Raw genomic sequence first — 21,154 nt, forward strand, 5'->3', positions numbered from 1 at the left:
TCTTCCATTCATGGTGGGATGAGCTATCTAACTATTTTATGAAAAGGTCAAAAAAAGTAACAATAAAAATGAATTTAGTTTTATTATTTTTATTGTGATAATATTTTTTTTACTGTAAATTTGTGTTTGTAATTAGTCGCCAACCTTTATAATTTTTATCCAAAAAGAAGAAAAGAGTTAGTAACAAAAAAAAAAAAAAACATTGATGATAAATTAATGTGGATTTACGAAAGGAGTCATTAGATTATTATTATTATTATTATCTATTGGGTTAATACAATTCGGCGGAAGCGATTGGAGAAAACACCAAAAAGAAGAGGCAAGAGAAAAGAAAATTTACAACCGTAGCTGAGAGAGAGAGAGAGAGAGGCATGCGTGCTGGTCTGCTACAAAGATAAAGCAGAAAATCTCCAGTAAAATCGTTGATATTTCTATTGGGTTTTGTCTTCCTTCTTGCACAGCTGCTAGTCGGTTGTTATTATCTGCTTTGCTGCGCGGCTTTGTTTTCTTGCTGAAACTAGGTATGCGAACTCACTCACTGTTTAATCTGTTATTAATCATCTCTATGTTCGATTTTCTAATTATTTCTCGAATCTTGGAAATGGGTATTTTTAGGTTTTGTGATTTTTAGTTCTATTCATGGTAATGGGTATCCGAGTCCTGTCATGTTTTTCAAGATACCTAGGTTTAAGTACTAAGATTGACGTGCTGTTGGCTATTTAACGACATGGGTACTAAGTAGTTTGCTGCTTTGATACTTCTGTGCTATGTAGTGCTTTGCTTTTTCCATGAAGATCTAATGTAGGTGGTGTTCTTATTTTGTTTATTTATATAGGTGGAGATAAGGGGGTTTGTTTAAAAAGTATATGTTTTGTTGAATCTAGTGGCTGGTGAGCAAATGGATTACGAAGAAGAGGAGAAGATGCAATATCAGGGAAGCGGTGCCATACCTGCACTTGTAGAGGAAGAGTTGGGAGAAGATGACGAGTATGATGATCTATATAATGATGTCAATGTTGGGGAGAATTTCTTGCAGATGCATGGTTCGGAAGCGCCAGCCCCACCTGCTACAGCAGGGAATGGAGGATTCCAAACTCGAAATGCTCATGAATCAAGGGTTGAAACTGGGGGTTCACAAGCGCTTGCTGTCACTGGGGGTGGGCCTGCAGTTGAAGGGATATATTCTAATGCTAAGGCCCATTTTCCAGAGCAGAAGCAGGTGGCAGTTGCTGTTGAAGCACAGGATGTAGGGCCTGTTGATGGATCTTCTGTTGCTCAGAAAGGGAGGGTTATAGAGATGAGTCATGATGTTCAAGTGCGAAACATGGGATTTCAGAAATCAACACCAGTGCCCCCAGGTATCGGGGTTGATCCTTCTGATATGAGTAGAAAAAATGCTAACGAGCCTGAACCTTTGCCAATTACTGGCAGTGCAGGTCCTCGAGGTGCTCCACAGATGCAAGTTAATCAAATGCATATGAGTGCAGATGTTAATCGCCCCATGGTTAATGAAAATCAGGTCCGGCCACCTATAGAGAATGGTTCTACCACACTTTATGTTGGAGAATTACATTGGTGGACCACTGATGCAGAGCTTGAAAGTTTTGCTTCTCAATTTGGAAGGGTCAAAGAGATTAAATTCTTTGATGAGAGGGCTAGTGGTAAGTCTAAAGGCTATTGCCAAGTTGACTTCTATGAAGCAGCTGCTGCGGCAGCATGCAAAGAGGGAATGAATGGTCATGTTTTCAATGGACGACCTTGTGTTGTGGCTTTTGCTTCTCCACAAACTCTAAAGCAGATGGGGGCTTCTTACATGAACAAAACCCAGGGTCAGCCTCAGACTCAGTCTCAAGGAAGGGGGTCTATGAATGATGGTGCAGGAAGAGGTGGTAATGCGAACTTTCAAAGTGGGGATGGAGGAAGGAACTATGGAAGAGGTGCTTGGGGAAGGGGTGGGCAGGGAATTCTCAACCGAGGACCTGGGGGTGGACCAATGAGGGGAAGAGGTGCCATGGGTCCCAAAAACATGGCTGGGAATGTTGCTGGAGTTGGAAGCGGTGCCAATGGTGGAGGGTATGGACAAGGCCTTGCAGGTCCTGCATTTGGTGGGCCTGCCGGTGGAATGATGCCTCCCCAAGGTATGATGGGTGCTGGATTTGATCCACTATACATGGGACGAGGTGGTGGTTATGGGGGTTTTGCTGGTCCTGGTTTTCCTGGCATGCTTCCTTCATTTCCTTCTGTTAATTCAATGGGACTTGCTGGGGTGGCTCCACATGTCAACCCAGCTTTTTTTGCCCGAGGAATGGCACCTAATGGGATGGGAATGATGGTTTCCTCTGGAATGGATGGACCGAATCCAGGAATGTGGTCTGACACAAGCATGGGAGGATGGGGAGAAGAGCATGGTAGAAGGACAAGGGAGTCAAGTTATGATGGCGATGAGGGTGCCTCTGAATATGGATATGGAGAGGGGAACCATGAGAAGGGAGCTCGGTCAAGCGGTGCCTCGAGAAAAGGAACGGGGTTCTGAGCGTGACTGGTCGGGTAATTCTGATAGGCGTCACCGTGATGAGAGGGAACAAGACTGGGACAGGCCAGAAAGGGAGCACAGGTACAAGGAAGAGAAAGATAGTTACCGTGGCCATCGGCAAAGGGAGCGTGACTCGGGTTATGAGGATGATCGGGATAGAGGGCACTCTTCTTCAAGAGCTCGGAGCAGATCCCGTGCGGCTCCAGAAGAAGATTACAGGTCTCGAACAAGGGATGTAGACTATGGCAAGAGGAGACGCCTACCATCAGAGTGACAACACTATGCTATTCATCCTCCTAGGATGGTGCAGAGGGTGTCTTCTTGGGAGAGGAAGTAAGTTCTACTTGTTTGGATTGGGAGGGGAGAATAGCTAATCTCTTACTTTGTTACTGCATTACCTGAACTTTATTAGCTGAACACCTGAAACTTAGTATTTATATGCTTTAAAACATTAGTAGTAACTGTTTGTAGGATGGCTAATGTGGATATGCCTTGTGGGGTTGGACTAAAATATCCCACAGCTGAGCATCCCACTGGGTTTATGTCTTTCCTGAATCTTCTGTTTGAGTGCTTGTTGTCTTGATATGCATGAAACTTTCTTCTCTATGGGATTGTTTTAGATGATGGCTAGCATACTGTCTATCATTTTGATATTTTTTTTGTTGCTTATGCGAAAGCTTCAGGCTTTGCTAGATGTCTATAATAGTGCAAAGTTAAGAGTGCCATGATTCAGCACTATTCACTTCAAAGTTTTTGCTGGCGGATTTTTTTATTCACAGTTAGTAGACATTACATTTTTTTAAGCATCTAGCCATGAATTTGGCATGATTTGGGCCATCTTCTGTTTTTCAAGTAGCTAGATTATATCTCATGCTTTTCAAACTTGCTTGCGGTTATTCACTTCATTGCATCAATTCTTTTTCTAGTATTATTTTTTGTAGTGGTGTCATCATTGATGGTTGCTAGCATGGGCTTTGAAGACATTTTGCCTTTGATGTAGAATGTCCATCTCTGCACACTGCTAATTTACCTGCCTTAAGAAACAGCCCATCTGCATGGTCCTCCCATTACCTCTTTATTCTTTGTCCAGAACCTTTTTGTAGTATTTTTGAAGAGGAAAAGGGGTCAATGTTGAATTTTTCTTTTCAAGCTTATTGTATCCTATCTTTTTAAGTTCAACAACTTAGGAAAAACAAGTCATGTGAATATTCGATGTTCTAGCTGTGGAAGATAGACCATTGGTAGTTACAAGCCAGTTGATGTTTTTGCTCTCATTGTAGGTTCAATTTAGTAAGTAGTAACAGTAATGGTGTTTCTACCTATTGCTATATTTTTGTTTTTTTTGCTCAACACATATTGGGTAAGTGAATTATTTGCTTTTTCTTGGCATTTAAGGTTCAACTATAGGTTGTAATGGATTGCCATGATGGTCATTTTCAAGACCTAAATTTTGAGCTTAACGGTTTTTTGTGTACATTTAGGGTTGCAATACTTCTCATTTCGGTGTTCTTGGGTTTTGATATGCTTTCAAGCCATTCATTGAGGGTTCGATTGCATTGATTCATTCTGCTGTTTCTTCTTCCTTTTTGATCCTCTTCATTTTTTCTTATTTCTCTTTGAAGTTTCCATAAGAAAATTTTGGCTAGCAATGTAATGTAATGGAAGGAGGAAACAATAGCTATTTCCTTAATTACACATTCATTCTTCCATTGCGTTGCATTATGTTATCTTGCATTCAACCAAGCCTATCATAATTTCTTCAGTTTATGGTTACTGTTGCAAACTGTGACTGCATGCTGAATATTAAACTGCTCCTTAGGGTAGTAGTTCTGCATATGGAAATATGTCTACCAATACAACAATTGTAATCCTGATCCCCATGTACCTCTTCTGGTTGAGGCTCATTTATCTCTGTTTTAATGTACTTGATTTGTTTTCATATTTATCTTTGTAGTTCTGATTTGTTCAACTTACAACTGTAGGAAATTGGCAGATTTGGTTGGTTTAATCTAAACACTACAATAGTGCATAGATAATTTTGTCTGTCTGTCATAGAAGCCTGATATAGGATAGGGCGGTGAAAAATTGGACTAGGGAACAGTTGAATTTGATTGATTTGCTTCAGAATATGCAATGCTCATTCTAATATATTTGGGTAGTAGAGGTAAATTCTATAGTGGTGTCTTTTGACTCATTAATTTCTTTTAACATGCCTATTGACATAAGGGTTCTGCCTTTATCATCCATCCAGGGAGTGGACTGGGCAACTCTTTGTTTTCATGATTGATCAATTTTTGATGTCTGGGGGAAGATGTGTTAGATTGAGCAGCTTCATTGGTTCCTTCCATAATGGTTTTCGACTGCAAAGTTTGCAAAAGAAGCCATGATATTTTTGGCTCTCTTTCTTTCCTCAAGCATCATTTAGGAATCTTCAAATAATGCTCCTGCGGTAATATGTTTAGAATGAGTTGTATTTGTGGAGCTGTAGAACATAGTATGGGATGTCTGTGACAAGTTTTGGGATGTGAGCATCATGCTTATATTTTGTAAATCACTAGACACCACTCCCTTCTGTAAATGAATATATGTATTAGGTCCATAGCATAGCCTCCTCACTTGTTTATTTGACCATAGCTCTTCTTTGAGCTTGTAAAAAGCCTTGTACTGATGATGAGGCTCTTTTTTGTACATATTTGATTGCCTGCAATTCGTCATCCTAGCTGATGTCAGAAGGGTCAGAGATGGGCTAAGGCTGTATAATGATGAGTAGCCGTTTCCACTGTAACAAAGTAGAATCTAGGTTTTTTCTCCCCCGGAATTGAGTTTATGTCATCAGTTCCTTGTATATTGTAGTTCTGATGAATCTTTTGTTGTATATACCCTTTTCTGGTTTTTCATTAGGATGTAGAGTTTTTCATAAGATGTTTATTAGATTTTCGGTCTTCAATATTCTTGTAATTTGTATACCAGGACAGGCACAGATCTTGATGCGTACTGCTTTCCTGAACTGGAAAATTGCCACAGCTGTATCAACTATGCTGTTGTAGGCATCTTGTAATTTTTCTGGTCCCTTTTATGCACTTTCTTCACCTTTTGTTTTTCTGTTCATGATAGTATGTAATGATTTGTTTTTATATCTACTGCACAGCTGTGGTTGTAAATTTGATATCATTTGATTGGGCTTTATTATTGAATGCTTGATCTGTTTAGTGCAGTTGTTTCATTTAGGAATTTTACATGTGATATGGGGGTAGTTTTGTGGAGAGAGGAAAAGAGGATAACTGGATTGGCATCCATTCTCTCCTTTGCAATTTTATGATATTGATGGGAGATTGCGGATAAGTCGGTCTGCAAGGCTTTAAGATAATGTTATGCTAAGCCTTTTCTCAATGAAATTCTCATACCCTACCGTTACACATCTTTCCTCAAACTTCTTCAAGTTTTGTTTCTTCGGTATTCCTGCAGTTCTGTTGCGCAGTCTACTTTTCTTCCTTCAGCTTTGCATAAAAGATCTTTTGACGTTTCCCAGTTGCTCAAAGTGTTGGGGCATTTTTTTGGAACTTTTTGTTAGTATTTCGGTCATCAAACGTGTCCAGTGTAAGTACTATCTTAGCCTAGTATTGTTCTGAGTGGAAATTTATACCAAACGATAGCCGCATGCATTTGTTTGAACAGTTGATTCTTGTCTTCCTTTTGTTTTGTTGCGGGTGGAGAAAGTGCTACCTGGAGAGTTGAGCTTTGTTCTGTGCATAAACTGAGAGGAGCATTGCCATATTGCTGTCCATTTCCCTTTCCATGCTCTTTTGTGTTTGGAGGTAGTTTTGCCTGTTCTCTGAAAATTTAATCTATTTACCTCGCGTGCCTGGATGCATCTGTGCTTTTCCTTTGGCCTTTTAGCCTAGGCAAGCACCTTTTCTTTTCATTTTTTCCATGCTTCGTTTGTTCCAGATTTATTGTTATTATGATTTAGATTTAGAAATATTGTAGATTGCGTTTGATTCTTGGCAGTGGCAGTGTGGTTATGGTTTTTTTTTTAAATATTTTTTTATGTTAAAATATATATTAAAGATATTTTTTTATTATTTAAAAATTATTTTTAACAATATATCAAAATAATTTAAAAATATTAAAATATATTAATTTGAAATGATTAAAAAAAAATAAATTAAAACACTTCTAAAACATATAAGCAAAGAAACTCTAAAATGTCCTTCCGTTTGCTAGATGACACCTAGTCATCTGATCCTTCTATCACCTTGAAACCGATGCCTGGTCTTTTCTTGCCTTAGTTACTTGCAGTTAGGTTCTGACCTGATGAAGATCTTGTAACCAATGCCTACTCCTTTCCAGGGTTTGCAATGATGATCTTGTAACCTCGCTTAAAATTAGGTATGAAATTCTCTTTCGGTCCAGCCTGGGTGATTTCATGAAAATTTTTAAAAAATATATTTAAAATTAATTTTTTTGTTTTTAAATTAATATAATATATATTAATGCAAAAATTAATTTAAAAAAAATATTATTTTAATGTATCTAAAATATATTTGTTGGACCATTATCATATGCTTCAGTATGAGCCTAGATTACATGATTGATCAGGTCGGTTTTGATCAAATCACTTTCTAGAGCCTTTTTTTTCCTTTAAATGATTCGAGGCCTGAACGGTAAGAGGCATCCTCAGCTTGTAAGCTAAGAGAGTCATAATCTACCAAGGGAAAGCCGTCGTTCTCCTAATCATAGTTTTCTGTGATGGCAAGAGCCTAACTTGGCCTAGTTTGGCTCCCTGTTTCATATCCTAGGCAGGAAAATGGCAGAAGATAGGAAATCGAAAACCCACTACCCTCAGTGGAGAATTCCTTCATGTTCAATGTAATTGTCTGTGAACTGGGGATCCGCAACATCCTGAAAATGCAGTGAAATGTAACTACGCTTGTTCGTTCCATTCTCAGTTCTCGTAAGAGGAACCGAAAAACAGTTTTGTTGTTTCCAATGCCATGGCCGGAAAATGGAGTTAGGAAGGTGTAAATGATTGATTAGGTCCAAATTTTCTTCAACCAGTACTATAATGGCTTAGATTCGTAGGCGCATGCGCAGGGGTTGTCCACCAACCCAGAGCTAACTAATTACCAGCAGGGGTCCCTTGCATCGAGTTTGAAAAGAAAAATGAAGAATCTGCATCAATGCGTGTTTAATACATCAAGGAAGAACATGATTCCACTAATCATTTTTTTTTTTTTTTGGAGATTGATACATGAAGCTCATGATCTGGTGCAATATTGGTGGTTACAATATAAATAGAAAGACATCGATTGCAAGAAACCCTCCCCTCTTGCACTGAAAGTTGAGATGCATAAATCTTTTACGTATACTACACAATATAACTTAGCTTAGAAGAAGAGGTAGCCAGCAAAAGCGGCAACTCCTGTAACGGCAGAGAACTTGAGGGCAGCGGAATCACTTTTGGGTGATCCAGAAGGTCCCCCAGCTGCTTCAACACTTCCCATTGGTCCTGGAACAACGGAATCACCACCAGAGGGTGCAGCAGCATCATCAGTGCCGATAAAATCATCGCTCAAAGGTGCTTCTGCTGGCACGACAGTTGTGGAAGGAGCAGGTGCTGCTGCCGATGCCAACCCAACAATGGCAAAAAAGACGAGAGCAAGAACAATCACTTTGCTTGCCATTTTGTTTCAATCTTCTTGTGGGATAACTCGATTGAATGAGAATGCAGATGTTCTCTAGCTAGCTACAGGGGATAGAGAAACACCGCAATGATGGAGGAGGGATTAGCATAGAAGGTGCTTCGTGTATATATTTATATACACACAGTCGTTTGGTTATGGAGACAAAGCTGTGTGGATGCTAATCACTAATTGTTAATAAACCTGTAATTCGGTAAGATTGCTGCGGGGAGTGAGGAAAACCACACGTAGCCTCGGGAGTTATTGGCTGTTTAATTTGAATAAACACCTAAGATTTTCCCAATAATTAGAGAATTAGTAGGGAAAATTTGTTAATTAGGCTACTCATCTAATTTTAGTGATTCCATAGTTGTCTTACAGAGTTTGACATGGATGTTCTGATCTTGCATTTTGCAGGGAAAACTGCGTTCCATCGAGTCAGATGATCATATCCGTCGATCAGTTTGTAAAGCATGTTGCTTTTTCTTTCTATTTTTTCTTCATTTTTTTTAAGAATATGATGCATCGAGCATTCTTTTTTCTATCTGCTTCTGCACGAAATCATACATTAAAAAAACTAATTAATTAATTACTGGGTTGCTAAATAGTTGTTTTGTGGATGGCAATTTAATATGTCCTTTAATTTTCTTCAAAGGTATGAATAAAAAACTTTAGTTTATTAGAACCTGTTTGAACCTCTGTTTTTCTAGATTCATTGCTTTGTTTATATATATAATTTGATGCTTAATTTTTAAAAGTAGCAGGTGATTTTTATAAAATTATTTGAAGGATATATTACTTTTCACTTTAAAAAAATGGGAAGTGATGTTCTTTTTTAAGATAGAAAACTTTTTATTTTATTTGAAATAAAAAAATAACCTTGAGTATTTTAAAATTAACCACCTACAATTCTTTTTCTTTTTTTATATATATAGTAATTAACTAATATTTAATTATATAGTTAAAATTTTTAAAATTGAGTAATCTCAATTATTTTTTAAGTGCGTTATATCTTAACTTGTATAGATTTTAATTGAATTACTTAGTACTTCTATTTACAAAAAAAATAGTAATTATGTAATGTTTTGATTATTTTTTACTTGTATTATTTTATGATAGTTGTGTATTTTTCAAAGAAAGAATTCATTTCATTTTTTAAATGATTATTTAAAAAAAAACTGTTTAATTTAAGTCCTGTACTTAATAGTAATTTTAATTTAAATACTTTTACTGAAAATATAGTACAGTTTACCATGTGTTTAATTTTATAACACAACACAATTCTTTTTAGGAGTTAAACAAACTCTTAATAATAAAATATTTTAATTATTTAATAGAATTCAAATCATGAATAAAAGGTCATATGATTACAATATAAATGGGAGTTATTATCAAATTCAAATGTATATTTTAAATAACTTATTCTATTTTAAAAAGTGAATCTTTTTTATGAAGAGGGTATTTGAGAAGGTGACAGAGATAATTTTGTAAAATATTTTTTATTTAAAAATATATTAAAATATTTTTTATTTTTAAAATTTTATTTTTAATATCAGTATGATAAAAATAAAAGGGTATAAAAAATTTACTTTAAAAAAAATCAAAATTTATTTAAATAATAGTTGCACCGATGTGCCAAACAATACTTAAAAATCAAAACTTAACTGCGAAATGAAGTTATAACAAAAACTAAAAAAGCTCAGCCATATACTATAGATTGTGACTATTTTCACGTGGATTTGAGCAATATTTATTAAAAAAGAATTAATTGACTCTTATGATAAGTTGTAAGCAATTTGTTTTTTGCTATTTTTTGATGGTGTGTATGACATGCTGGGATTGTTTGTTGTCGGTGGATGTTTTTTGTATTGTCATTCTCTTGATTTGTTCAATGTAGAAGGGCTGATAGTTGGATACAAGTTTCACCTACAATGTACTTGATTGAGTGGTTGTTATTAAGAAAGTGTTGATTTGATGTAGTTTGATGCAGTTTGATAAGATTTTAGTTAATTTTGCATAGAATAGCAATGGTTTCTTTGTTGTTTCTTTTTATTCTAGGCAGATATAAATACCATGTGATTGCACTATGTATTTTAATTATTATTTTTTTGGATTTTGCTAGATTCAAGAGATTGCAATTGGATTTTGTGTCTAAAATTGATTAAGATAATCATGCTTCTTTTTTCTTTTTTCTTTTTTCTTTTTAAACACGTGAAGTTGCTAGAACCGAGTTACATATGTCTGACGAGCTTTCAAAACACAACCAAGGTGGGTCTAGCATACTTACTTGATCTAGCTACAATGGTTATAACAAGCTTGCAATACTTAACCAAGGTGGTCTACCAAGCTTGCTACATCCAAACAGAGTGGTTCTTGCAAGTTTGCAAGATCTAACCAAAGTAAAGTTAGGTTTATACTTGTGTGTCTCATGGTTGACAAGTTTAACAGGTATATGTGACAATGCAGTTTAGGTTTGGTGTGATTATGAGAGTTAAGATACTTAAATTTAATTTATTATTCTTGTTTTTTTTTATTTTCGTTATTTTCAATACTGTTAATATTATTAATATAATTATTAATAAAATTAAAAAAAATTATTATATTTATTTTCAATACTGTTAATATTATTAATAAAATTAAAAATAATTATTATATCAAAAAAAATTATAAATTTAATTTAAAAGATAAAATTAAAAATTATTATTATTATTAGTTCGCGTATAGGATGTTCACAACTCTAACTTTCAATTGTCATTAACATAATAATTTATGTTAACATAATAATTTATATTATTTATGAATCAAACTGTAAATTATTTGCGTCTATTTGAAATTATAGTAGTTGTTATAGTTTAAAGTGTTTTTTTTATAAATATTTTAAAATAATTTTTTTATTTTTTAAAACTTATTTTTAAAATTAATATATTAAAATAATTTAAAAATATAAAAAATATATTTTTAAATTGTTTTCAAGAGAATACGGTTTCAACAATGTTTCCAAACTCACTCAGTTAATATATAAACACAATCAGGGATTTATTGGGCCCATTAGAGTAAAGGCCGGGCACACTTGATAAATATCTTAGGCCAAGGCCTTGTAAGCCCATGAAAAAAAAGAAGAAAAAAGCATCATCAAGTTAGGGCTTTGAAATTTCGGAGGCGCTTCTTCTCACTTCTCTTTTATGCTGAAGTACTACTAGCTCTTCATTTCACTGAATCACTTCCTTCTACACTCTTCTCGCCTATCACTCCCTTCCCTAGAAACCAAAGAAGTTGGAAAAAAAATCTTCATTTTTTTATTTCGATTTTAGTAGATTTTTTTGTTACTTGAAACACAGAGAGAGAGATGGCGTTAGCGTTCGATGAATTCGGTAGACCATTTGTAATAATAAAGGAACAAGACCAGAAGGTTCGATTGAGAGGTCTCGATGCTCAAAAAGCCAACATTGCTTCTGGTATGGCCGTCTCTCGCATCCTTCGCACCTCTCTCGGTCCCAAAGGTATGGATAAGATGCTCCAGGGTCCCGACGGCGACGTCACCATCAGTCAGTACCCTTCTCTCTCTCTCTCTCAGTTTATTTCGCCACTGAATATAGGGTTTTCTTTTTAAGAAAAAAGTTCAAGTTCACTTCGATTTGATTTTTATAAGGGTTTAGGGTTTGTGATTTACTAATTATGGATATGGATCTGTGAAATTAAAATTAGCAAATGATGGTGCTACGATATTGGAGCAAATGGACGTGGACAATCAGATTGCAAAACTGTTGGTTGAGCTTTCGCGGAGTCAGGATTATGAAATAGGGGATGGGACTACTGGTGTTGTTGTTTTGGCTGGTGCTCTTTTAGAGCAGTCTCAGAAGCTGTTGGAGCGCGGCATTCACCCTATTCGTGTTGCTGAGGGTTATGAGACTGCTTCTAGAATTGCTGTGGAGCATTTGGAGAAGATCTCTCAGAAGTATGATTTTGGAGTTAATAATATTGAGCCCTTGGTTCAAACTTGCATGACTACTTTGTCCTCCAAGATGTAAGTTTGGTTCTGCTCTGTTTTTGTGGTATTGCACTTGTCAAACGATTTGCTGTTATGTTCATTGTTTCTTCTTCATTGTTGTTTATGTTATATTATTGGTACAGTAGACTGTTTCTCTTTGTGCGTACCTATTTCTTAAATTTCTTGCGTGTATGTGCATTTCAGTACATTTGTGTATCCGGTGATGTAATCTATTATAAACCACAAGTTTCTTAATGAACCTTTGGCTCTGCACCACGATACAGAGTCCTATAATTTTATGCTAGTGGCTTGGATCTTATCAAAAATACCTTTTTGTGTGTTTCATTTGCTGCCTGTTAATAACTCTATCAAACTTCAAACTGCAAAAATGCTTAGGAAGGATTTTTTTTTTTTTATAGGCACTGCTCTAAATGCCTAAATCATCTCATAGAGACCATGGAAAACTGAAAATATGGCAAACCAAAGTCACAAGACGAGATGTCTTAGCATGTGTCACCATAAGCAAAGAGTAGTTGTTTTTAGCATGTGGAATTTAGTGCGATGACTGTCCAGATGATTCATAAATATTCCTAGTTTTGTAGAAATGATAAATGCCATATATAAATCTTCATAGTTTATCACACCTATTTATATTTCCCTCTTCCATAAATATTCTAAGCTGTTTTTAGGTTTTCTTCCCTCATGCATATGTATGGAGCACTGTCATAGCTGAGTTTAGGGTTTTTCAACTTTAAATCTCCACTGAGGCATGTGGTTTTGGTATCAAATTAGGGATTGTAAAGATGTGCATTAACTGGATTTTTGAGTAGGTGAATCATGTGTGTTGCAAACCATTTACATTCTGGGAACTCCCATTCTCTATTAAAGGTGTTTTGACTTTGAATTTGGGCATGCTAGGAAGATGAGTGCTAGTTGAATGCCTTTACTGCTAGACACATGCTATGCATTGTGATTATTACATGTCTCTTTGTTTTGCAGTGTGAATCGGTGCAAGCGCAGTTTAGCAGAGATTTCAGTTAAAGCAGTTCTTGCTGTTGCAGATTTAGAGAGGAAAGATGTTAATTTAGATTTGATAAAAGTTGAAGGGAAAGTAGGAGGCAAGTTGGAAGATACTGAACTAATATATGGGATACTTGTTGACAAGGAAATGAGTCATCCGCAGATGCCAAAGCAAATTGAAGATGCAAAAATTGCTATCCTGACATGCCCCTTTGAACCACCTAAGCCAAAGACTAAACATAAGGTGGACATTGATACAGTGGAAAAGTTTCAAACATTGCGCAAGCAAGAGCAGCAGTACTTTGATGTCATGGTTCAGAAATGCAAGGTGGGTTGCAGTTTGTGTAACCATCAATAAATGTTTGACATGACACAATTGTATAAGCGCATCTCTCTTACTGTATATTAAACTTGTTGCTGTACTCATCTCCCCTATATTTTTTTTCTTTCTCTGGTTTCATCAATTTCTGACTGTTCTTTTTTCATCTGGCTGTTATTCAGGTTGTATGAGGTTTTTGATAATATGCTTTTTGGCGGGTTGCTTTTGGAGTCACTAGGAGACTTATTTTACTGGCTCTTTATGTTTTTGTTGCTTGTAACTTTTTTCCCCCCTTAAATCTGATTCTCAGGATGTTGGCGCAACCTTGGTTATCTGTCAATGGGGGTTTGATGATGAGGCAAATCATTTATTAATGCACAGGAACTTGCCTGCTGTCCGCTGGGTTGGTGGTGTAGAGTTAGAGCTGATCGCAATAGCTACAGGTTCGTGTCAATTAAGCCTCTCTCCAGGTGTTAGTATATATATATATGGTTATGTATTTGGGTGGAACACCTGCACATCAATAATCTGTTGTCATGATTTAGTCATTATAAATGAAATGATGGGGTCTTGTTATTTTAGGTGGAAGAATTGTGCCAAGGTTCCAGGAGTTGACACCTGAAAAGCTGGGAAAGGTAAATTTTTCTTATTTGCTTGCTCTTTTCAATTAGGGAAAAAGAGGTCGGATATAATAGCATCATATATTTTTGTGTTCTCAAGCCTGGTTCTATCCTTTAGAAGAAGACTATTTATCAGTATTTTAGTTGAGTCAGGTTTAAGAATTTTAAAGGCGTTCAAACCAATAAGGCAATAAAGATTCCTGCATTTTAGTGACTGGACGCTATTGATTCATGCAGTTACCTTTTTCATTCATGTAGCACAGATGACACTGACGTGTTATTCTTCCTTTCCTTTTACTGTTTTATGTGTGAAGGCTGGTTTGGTTCGAGAAAAGGCTTTTGGCACTACCAAAGATAGAATGTTGTATGTTGAACACTGTGCAAATTCGAGGGCTGTAACCATATTTATTCGAGGAGGTAAGATTTAGATTATCCATTTAAAATCTTTATTGCAATTGATTTTGTTTTTGCTTGTTATATTGTGGCAAGTAACCGTGTTTCTTCCAAAATATAATTGTTATTGCATGGCAATTAACTTTGTGTTCTTTCAAAATATAATTGTTACATGGAGTCTTTTGCATTCATGTTTTCATTCCCCAGTAAATGGGTGACAGACTTTGTGCCTATGGTATATCTTCTCTTTTTCTTACTGGAAAAGAAGTGTTTGTTGCATTGTAGAGTCACCATTTAAGCTTGATATACATGAGGTATGATTTATGTTTGGGATAAACTTGTTTGAAGTTTGAACTCCTTTATTTCTTACATGTTTGATGCTCACAAGTCACAGTCTACTCTTGCATTGTGTCTGCTTTCCTATGGAATCCTGTGTACTAGTATGCAAGCAAGCTAGAGATGATCTCAAAGTCTACAATAGATTTTTTTTGAAGATATTGTGCTGCTTTGCTTTGATGGCTCAGTATATTTAATGCTGCTCGGAAACTACTCGATTGTGCCTGCTCTCTAACATCTAATTATCATCCAATTCTAGCAGAGAAACGAACTAGTTGAAAGATCTCTTCATAAGTGAAGCTTTCATGCAAATTGTGTCGATGCCTCATGTTGTGTGTTGGACCTGTATTTTCTTCTTCTTCTTCTTATTCTTTTTCCTTGTTATGCTGTTTGGATGCATTCCATTGCTATCATAGATGAATTGCTAAACTACTAAAGAAAGCAAAGGCATCCTTTGCTCACGTCTGATATGTAGACCTATTGTAGTTTCAAAGGGAGATGTTTTTAAAAAAAGAAGAAGGCAGGGGGGTCCCTGTCTTTAAGATTTTGCAGTTGATCTCATGCAAGGTTTTGTTGTTTTGTGATTACTAGGTAACAAAATGATAATTGAGGAGACAAAGCGTAGCATCCATGATGCGTTGTGTGTGGCCAGGAATCTTATTCGCAACAACTCTATTGTATATGGTGGTGGCTCAGCTGAGATTTCCTGCTCAGTTGCTGTGGAGGCTGCAGCTGATAGATATCCAGGAGTTGAGCAGGTAAGTTTCTTTCGTGTTATTTTGTGTGTGTGGGTGGGTGTACTTTTTTTTTTTTATTGATACTGATGGCTTTCATTTTCATTATACGCAGTATGCCATCAGGGCATTTGCTGATGCTTTAGATTCTGTCCCTATGGCGCTAGCAGAAAATAGCGGCCTCCAACCAATTGAGACATTATCTGCAGTGAAATCTCAGCAAATTAAGGTAAACGTGATATGACCACCTTCAGTGCCCCTCGCATCTAGCTCCAATTTGTGCACCCGTAGTTCACCATCATCACAGCTGTTATTTTAATTTTCCTTTCAAAAATGAATTTGCAGGAGAACAATCATTACTGCGGAATAGATTGCAATGATGCTGGTACAAATGACATGCGCGAGCAAAACGTCTTTGAGACTCTTATTGGAAAGCAGCAGCAGATTTTTCTTGCAACACAAGTTGTCAAAATGATATTAAAAATTGATGATGTCATCTCTCCTTCTGAGTACTGATCTTGTAAAGGTCGGATATCACACTGCTTAACAATCAACTGAGGCCAGATTGTTCTACTGGCCTGAAGCAGCATTTCGAGCCACTCTGATACAGACATTTGTTTCATGAGAGCTTGTTTTGGTTGCAGATTTTGTATTGCCCGTTGGATTTTAATCGGTTTTCCTTGCGTGTTTGACGTGGTTGATTTTTATTGCTTGTTTTCTTTGATTAGTGATATTACATGATGCCCCCTTTTAGCTTTTTCTACTTTTATTCTTCAATTTGTTAATTTCATTTGATTCAGCTCCTACCATCCATAAACCTCCTCGATGCCATTTTTCTGGCCACCTTTCTACGTGGACTTGGGTTCAAACACGGCCCATATGATAGTAGTAGGGCGTCCATTTGGTGGATGGAAATGGAAAGAGAGTGAATTTTGTGATTTTTATTTCTTTATCTGGGTGCTTGCACTGATTAGTTCACAAATTTAATTTTTTGACATGCTCCCTAGATTGATGTTGTTTTTATAATTTTAAAATTCTTATATAACCTTGATCAAGTTTCATGAGTGCATGTATTCAAATTGAAAAAAAAGCAATGTAATCAAAGTGTAGCCACCAGTGATCCTGTGAGGTCGTACAAGAGGTGGCTGTCGAGGAATGTAATGTACCCCACTATTCAGGTCAGTGGAGACGTCTCGATTTGATCTCCTTGTGATTTTGGTATTTTGTTTTCACCTGTATGTTTATTATTAAATTATTATTTGTTAGTAGTTTTTTATTTATTTATTTCAACATATTAATATAAAAAATTGTGAAAAACGCGATTGTATATAATAATACCAAACACGTTTATCCAATGACTACGTGTCATCGACATTTGCATTTTATACAGGTTCGGTTCTGCTGGTCTGCTCTCAATTCACCAGGCCCCTCAATTAATTACTCACAATTTGGGTAGACAATAAAGTTCCGGTTGGCAGAGACTGAGGCACTGTATAAAGGCAGTTGATGCGCAACGGAACACATGGTGGACCTTGTTGTCTGTTAATGATGTAGATGCAATAGGTCGAATGTCACTGTTATTTTTGTCCTAGGTAGAGGGAGAATGACGTCTATAAATTGAACTTTAACTATTATTTTACTATCAAGATGCATGAACTCAGGATATTTCATTGGAGTTCAATTTTTATCTAGGTACAGGAACTCGGGTATGGTACCCGAGCCTCTACTAGCCCACACCTCAATATAGAAGCCCGAGCCCGTTATTTGGACGCACACCCACTGTTATGCTTACTGGGAGTGGCATGCCCAACCTTAGTGGCATGTTGCCCAGGTTGTGCTGGGTGGGCACCCCCACCATCTTCATGTACTTGAGCCCGAGCCTAATATATCTAGATCCAATCCGCATCTTCATCTATTTTTCACCTCAAAACCAAAAATATTACCACCTGAATAAGAACCACAAGTAGTATTAGTTAAGCTGTTTGGCGCAAGTCCCGGTTGATTTTTCTGAGATTGGGCTGATATCGGAGTTGCAACTGGTCGGAAACAATTGGTTCTCCCCGTCTAACGCTAAGTTAAGGCAAATAATCCATTCTCAATGAATCATTTGCATGCGGTACGAACAGGTTCAAATTAGCTCTTTGGATCCCTATCGTTCCCGGATTCAGGGTCACTCGAAACTTGACTTACTTCTTCAACCTTTTATTAGCAGGCGTTGCTAGAAAATACAAGCTGAAAACCGTGCTGCGAGGCCATGGAACGAACAAGCTACGCCTGGGGCTGGAGAGGAATCGGTCAATCGGGCGCCAGGATAAATAAATGAGGCACGAAGAATGAGACAACTGGTAAACAGAACATCTATTTAATTCCATCTCTGCCGACTGAAGTATGTGGTTTCCATTAGTGGAAAGGGTCTGGTGGTATCATTTATGGCAACTGCACTTTTTTACTGTTCAGTTTTGTTAGACATTGTGAATTTTTAATTTGTTTTAGTTTTAAATTTTAAAAAACTAAAATTTTAATATATTTTAAAACAAAAAAAAACATTTTGAAAAATAAAACCGACAGCGAGAGTGAACAGGTGAATGGTCTGATAAGGAATTGGTCCCCTTAAACAGACAAAGTCGTAGTGAACAGTTGCACGTCCGCAAAAAAGGGATGGCCCCATTAAATAGAGCTACAAGGACGTACATGTTCTTTCAACTTCTCAAGTTTCGATCCACTTTCCATACCTCCCATGCGATCTGAGTACAGAGTAGGAGAGGGTGTGAGAGAGATTGATGTGCAACTACAACTATGCGAGGCCTCATTACCTCTTGTTTTCTTTCTGCGCCGTCAAGATTCCGATTGAGGTTCTCGTGATGGTGGGTTTCATGGACACAGGCAGCTCTTTGTTTTTTACCATAAAAAGCAGACAAATTAGTATAGACTAATCCTTTATAGCTAGCTGATTCCTTGTAATAATTACAAATGGCCTTATTAACTTCCTTTTTTCACCTTTCTTTTCACTTTTAATTTGCTTAACCTTTATTGGTTGAATTATACACTTGATGGGCTTCTGTGCAAAGCCACTAATCAGCAACGGGAACCCTTCTTGCAAACAAGTGAACCTGCTCCTGCTGTGATGGAGCTAACCAAGGAAGATGGTCTTGCACCTAAGCTGGATGCCTTGGCGTAACTAGAGGAAGCTCCAGCTCCAGATGCTGTGAAGAATGCCCCGTTTAACAGCAAATCCCCTTCAGACCTCCAGTTCCAACCCTTCCATTCACTTTGTGGTGCATCCTCATGTTTAGTTACCTGAAAGTATTGATTTGACACATTTTTAGGTTATCTATTCTTCTATCTATCGATCAATGTGCCATGAAAGAGATATCAGTTTGGCCCTCACAGAAAATTACCTCTTTATTAAATCTGTCATTGGGAGCAAGAAACCTATTGCCTTGGCTGTTAATTGTAGGATCAGCACTGCCACCAATTGCGTACATTTTCCAATGTGAGTAGTCGTTGTTTACCACGTGAAAATATCCATGTCTACACCTGCAGATTAATTAAGACACGATGAGAATTTAGACACCATGGCTCTACATATCCGTCTAGATTTAGATTCTGTATATATACCTTGGCATCCTCTGCACAAGCCCTTCTCCAAAGTGGTTGAAGGCAATGGTGACTTGCATGTTCTTGTCTTGTTTATAGCTATCACTATGGCCCAAGAGCATGACCTTGTTGTGATGGGTCAAGTAATTGTTTGAGATTGTTATGGCTGTGGATCCATGAATCGCATCAATCAACCCATCATTGCAATTGGATAAAGAGCAATGATCCACCCACACATGGCTGCCTCCGAATATCGACACCCCATCACCGTCCGATATAGTCCTCCATCCATAATGACTTGGGGAATCCCTCACATAAGCATTCCCTCCTTGCTTACAATCATGAATATTTAGACCATGAATTATAATGTTGGTCACATACTGTATAGTGATGCATGGACCACCAGCAATGTGCACACTGGCTCCTCTTCCATCGATCGTCTTGAAAGAGTTCATGATCAGCTCTTCCTTCAGCTTGATCACCATGTCTCGAGCGAAAATGATCCATAAAGGCTCATCTTGTATAACAGCATACCTAAGAGTGCCTGGCTTGGGATTCACAGGGTCATCATTCCCAGGGTCTGTCACTACATATATCTTACCATCCCTGCCACCGATAGCATGCTTACCGAACCCAATTGCACAATCTGCTAATCTCTGCCGATTCTTCTCCCAATTGGGGTCACACCTCCAGCAATCGTCTATTGGATTGCCGGTTCCACAAGAAAGGAAACCCAATTTTCTTCTAGAGGCGTTGATGCTCCTGAAACAGTTAGGAAACGAAAAACGTGTCACATTAATTTCCAAGATATATATAGCACATTTACATATATTAATTTTAATTGCTAGCTAGCGCCAACTGTTCAAAGGGCTAGAGAATATTATACCTGTGTACTTCCTCCACTACCAATTCAGGATCTTGAACTGGCGAACAGGAAATAAAATTTGGAGCTAGAATAAGCAGGAGGATCGAAAGAGAGAGCGGGATTGCCATTACTCTCTCAATTTGTTCAAACGGAAGGATTTGGACACTAGAAATTTGTGAGAAACTTGGAGGAATGAGGTGCCTATATAAAGGGAATAGATAGGGGTAAAAGAGCTTAATTGGTAAGAAAAATAATAGTGGACCCAGACTTTATTATTTTTCGTTTTCTTTTATTTCTTAAAAAATTAAAATCCCGAGATGTTTTGGTTAGTCAGATTGAGCCGTTAAAGAATCCCTCTCTTGTTTAGATTTTTATTAGAGTGGTTTTCAGTGATACATGACTAGTTGAATTAATTTTTTTAGGATCAAGATTAAAAAAATTAAAAAATATTAGGAAAAAAAATCAAAGTTAAATAAATAAAAAAATGATGAAAAACAAATCTGGAGAGAACATGTGTTAACTTTACTAATTTACACTACCTCTATAGAAAGAAGTGGAAAAATTTACAAAACTTCTACCTCTATAGAAAGAAGTGGAAAAATTCACTAAAGAGTATTAATTTAATATCAAATAATAAAATTAAAAATAAAATCAATTTAAAAAAAAAAAAGTGTCGCTTATGTTAATTCAACTAACATGTGACATAAGATTTGAGATAGAAATAATCTTGTATAAAAACAAAATAAATCATGAAAGTTAAAGTTCAACAACTCAATATTAAATAATAAAAATTTAAAAATATATTATGAAGGACTTTTAAAAAATATCAAACTTAAATAAGGTCAATCTTCAAAACCGGTGGATTGAGTTTTGAGACCAGGATTACCTTGTAGAAGATGAACATGAAAAAACTAACAAAGCAAAATTTCCAATTATAAAGATTCAAAAATCAAAACAATAAAAACTAAATTTTGTATAAAAATAACTAGGGCTCAATTTAAAAAAAAAAAGATAAAAGATTTGTATAAAAATAACTAGGGCTCAATTTTTTTAAAAAAAAAAGATAAA

At 36.5% G+C, this 21,154-nt stretch overlaps 2 protein-coding genes and 2 pseudogenes across 3 annotated transcripts; 2 read left to right on the plus strand and 2 right to left on the minus strand.

Moving 5' to 3' along the window:
• Nucleotides 1-282: 282 nt before the first annotated feature.
• On the plus strand, nucleotides 283-3,159 carry LOC105129300 (cleavage and polyadenylation specificity factor subunit 6-like; annotated as a pseudogene).
• A 4,511-nt stretch (nucleotides 3,160-7,670) lies between these two features.
• LOC105129298 (anther-specific protein BCP1-like) lies at nucleotides 7,671-8,719 on the minus strand (annotated as a pseudogene).
• A 2,659-nt stretch (nucleotides 8,720-11,378) lies between these two features.
• On the plus strand, nucleotides 11,379-16,384 carry LOC105129297 (T-complex protein 1 subunit epsilon). Of its 2 annotated transcripts, XM_011031289.1 has the most exons (10): nucleotides 11,380-11,494; nucleotides 11,541-11,759; nucleotides 11,920-12,238; nucleotides 13,202-13,550; nucleotides 13,852-13,984; nucleotides 14,124-14,176; nucleotides 14,476-14,578; nucleotides 15,482-15,648; nucleotides 15,740-15,853; nucleotides 15,970-16,384. In XM_011031289.1, the coding sequence occupies exons 2-10, from the start codon at nucleotides 11,561-11,563 to the stop codon at nucleotides 16,138-16,140; spliced, it is 1,608 nt and encodes a 535-aa protein (XP_011029591.1). In that variant the 5' UTR covers nucleotides 11,380-11,494; nucleotides 11,541-11,560; the 3' UTR covers nucleotides 16,141-16,384. The 2 variants fall into 2 exon arrangements, with proteins under 2 accessions (XP_011029590.1, XP_011029591.1); XM_011031288.1 differs by having other exon boundaries at nucleotides 11,379-11,759.
• Nucleotides 16,385-18,268: 1,884 nt separating this feature from the next.
• LOC105129296 (probable pectate lyase 5) lies at nucleotides 18,269-20,247 on the minus strand. The gene is made up of 4 exons (XM_011031287.1): nucleotides 20,108-20,247; nucleotides 19,243-19,983; nucleotides 19,023-19,161; nucleotides 18,269-18,921 (listed from the first exon to the last, which is right to left on the minus strand). The coding sequence occupies exons 1-4, from the start codon at nucleotides 20,212-20,214 to the stop codon at nucleotides 18,700-18,702; spliced, it is 1,209 nt and encodes a 402-aa protein (XP_011029589.1). The 5' UTR covers nucleotides 20,215-20,247; the 3' UTR covers nucleotides 18,269-18,699.
• Nucleotides 20,248-21,154: the final 907 nt, after the last annotated feature.

This window comes from Populus euphratica, unplaced genomic scaffold (genome assembly GCF_000495115.2).
Source record: "Populus euphratica unplaced genomic scaffold, PopEup_1.0 scaffold18.1, whole genome shotgun sequence".
NCBI classification, from domain to species: Eukaryota; Viridiplantae; Streptophyta; class Magnoliopsida; order Malpighiales; family Salicaceae; genus Populus; species Populus euphratica.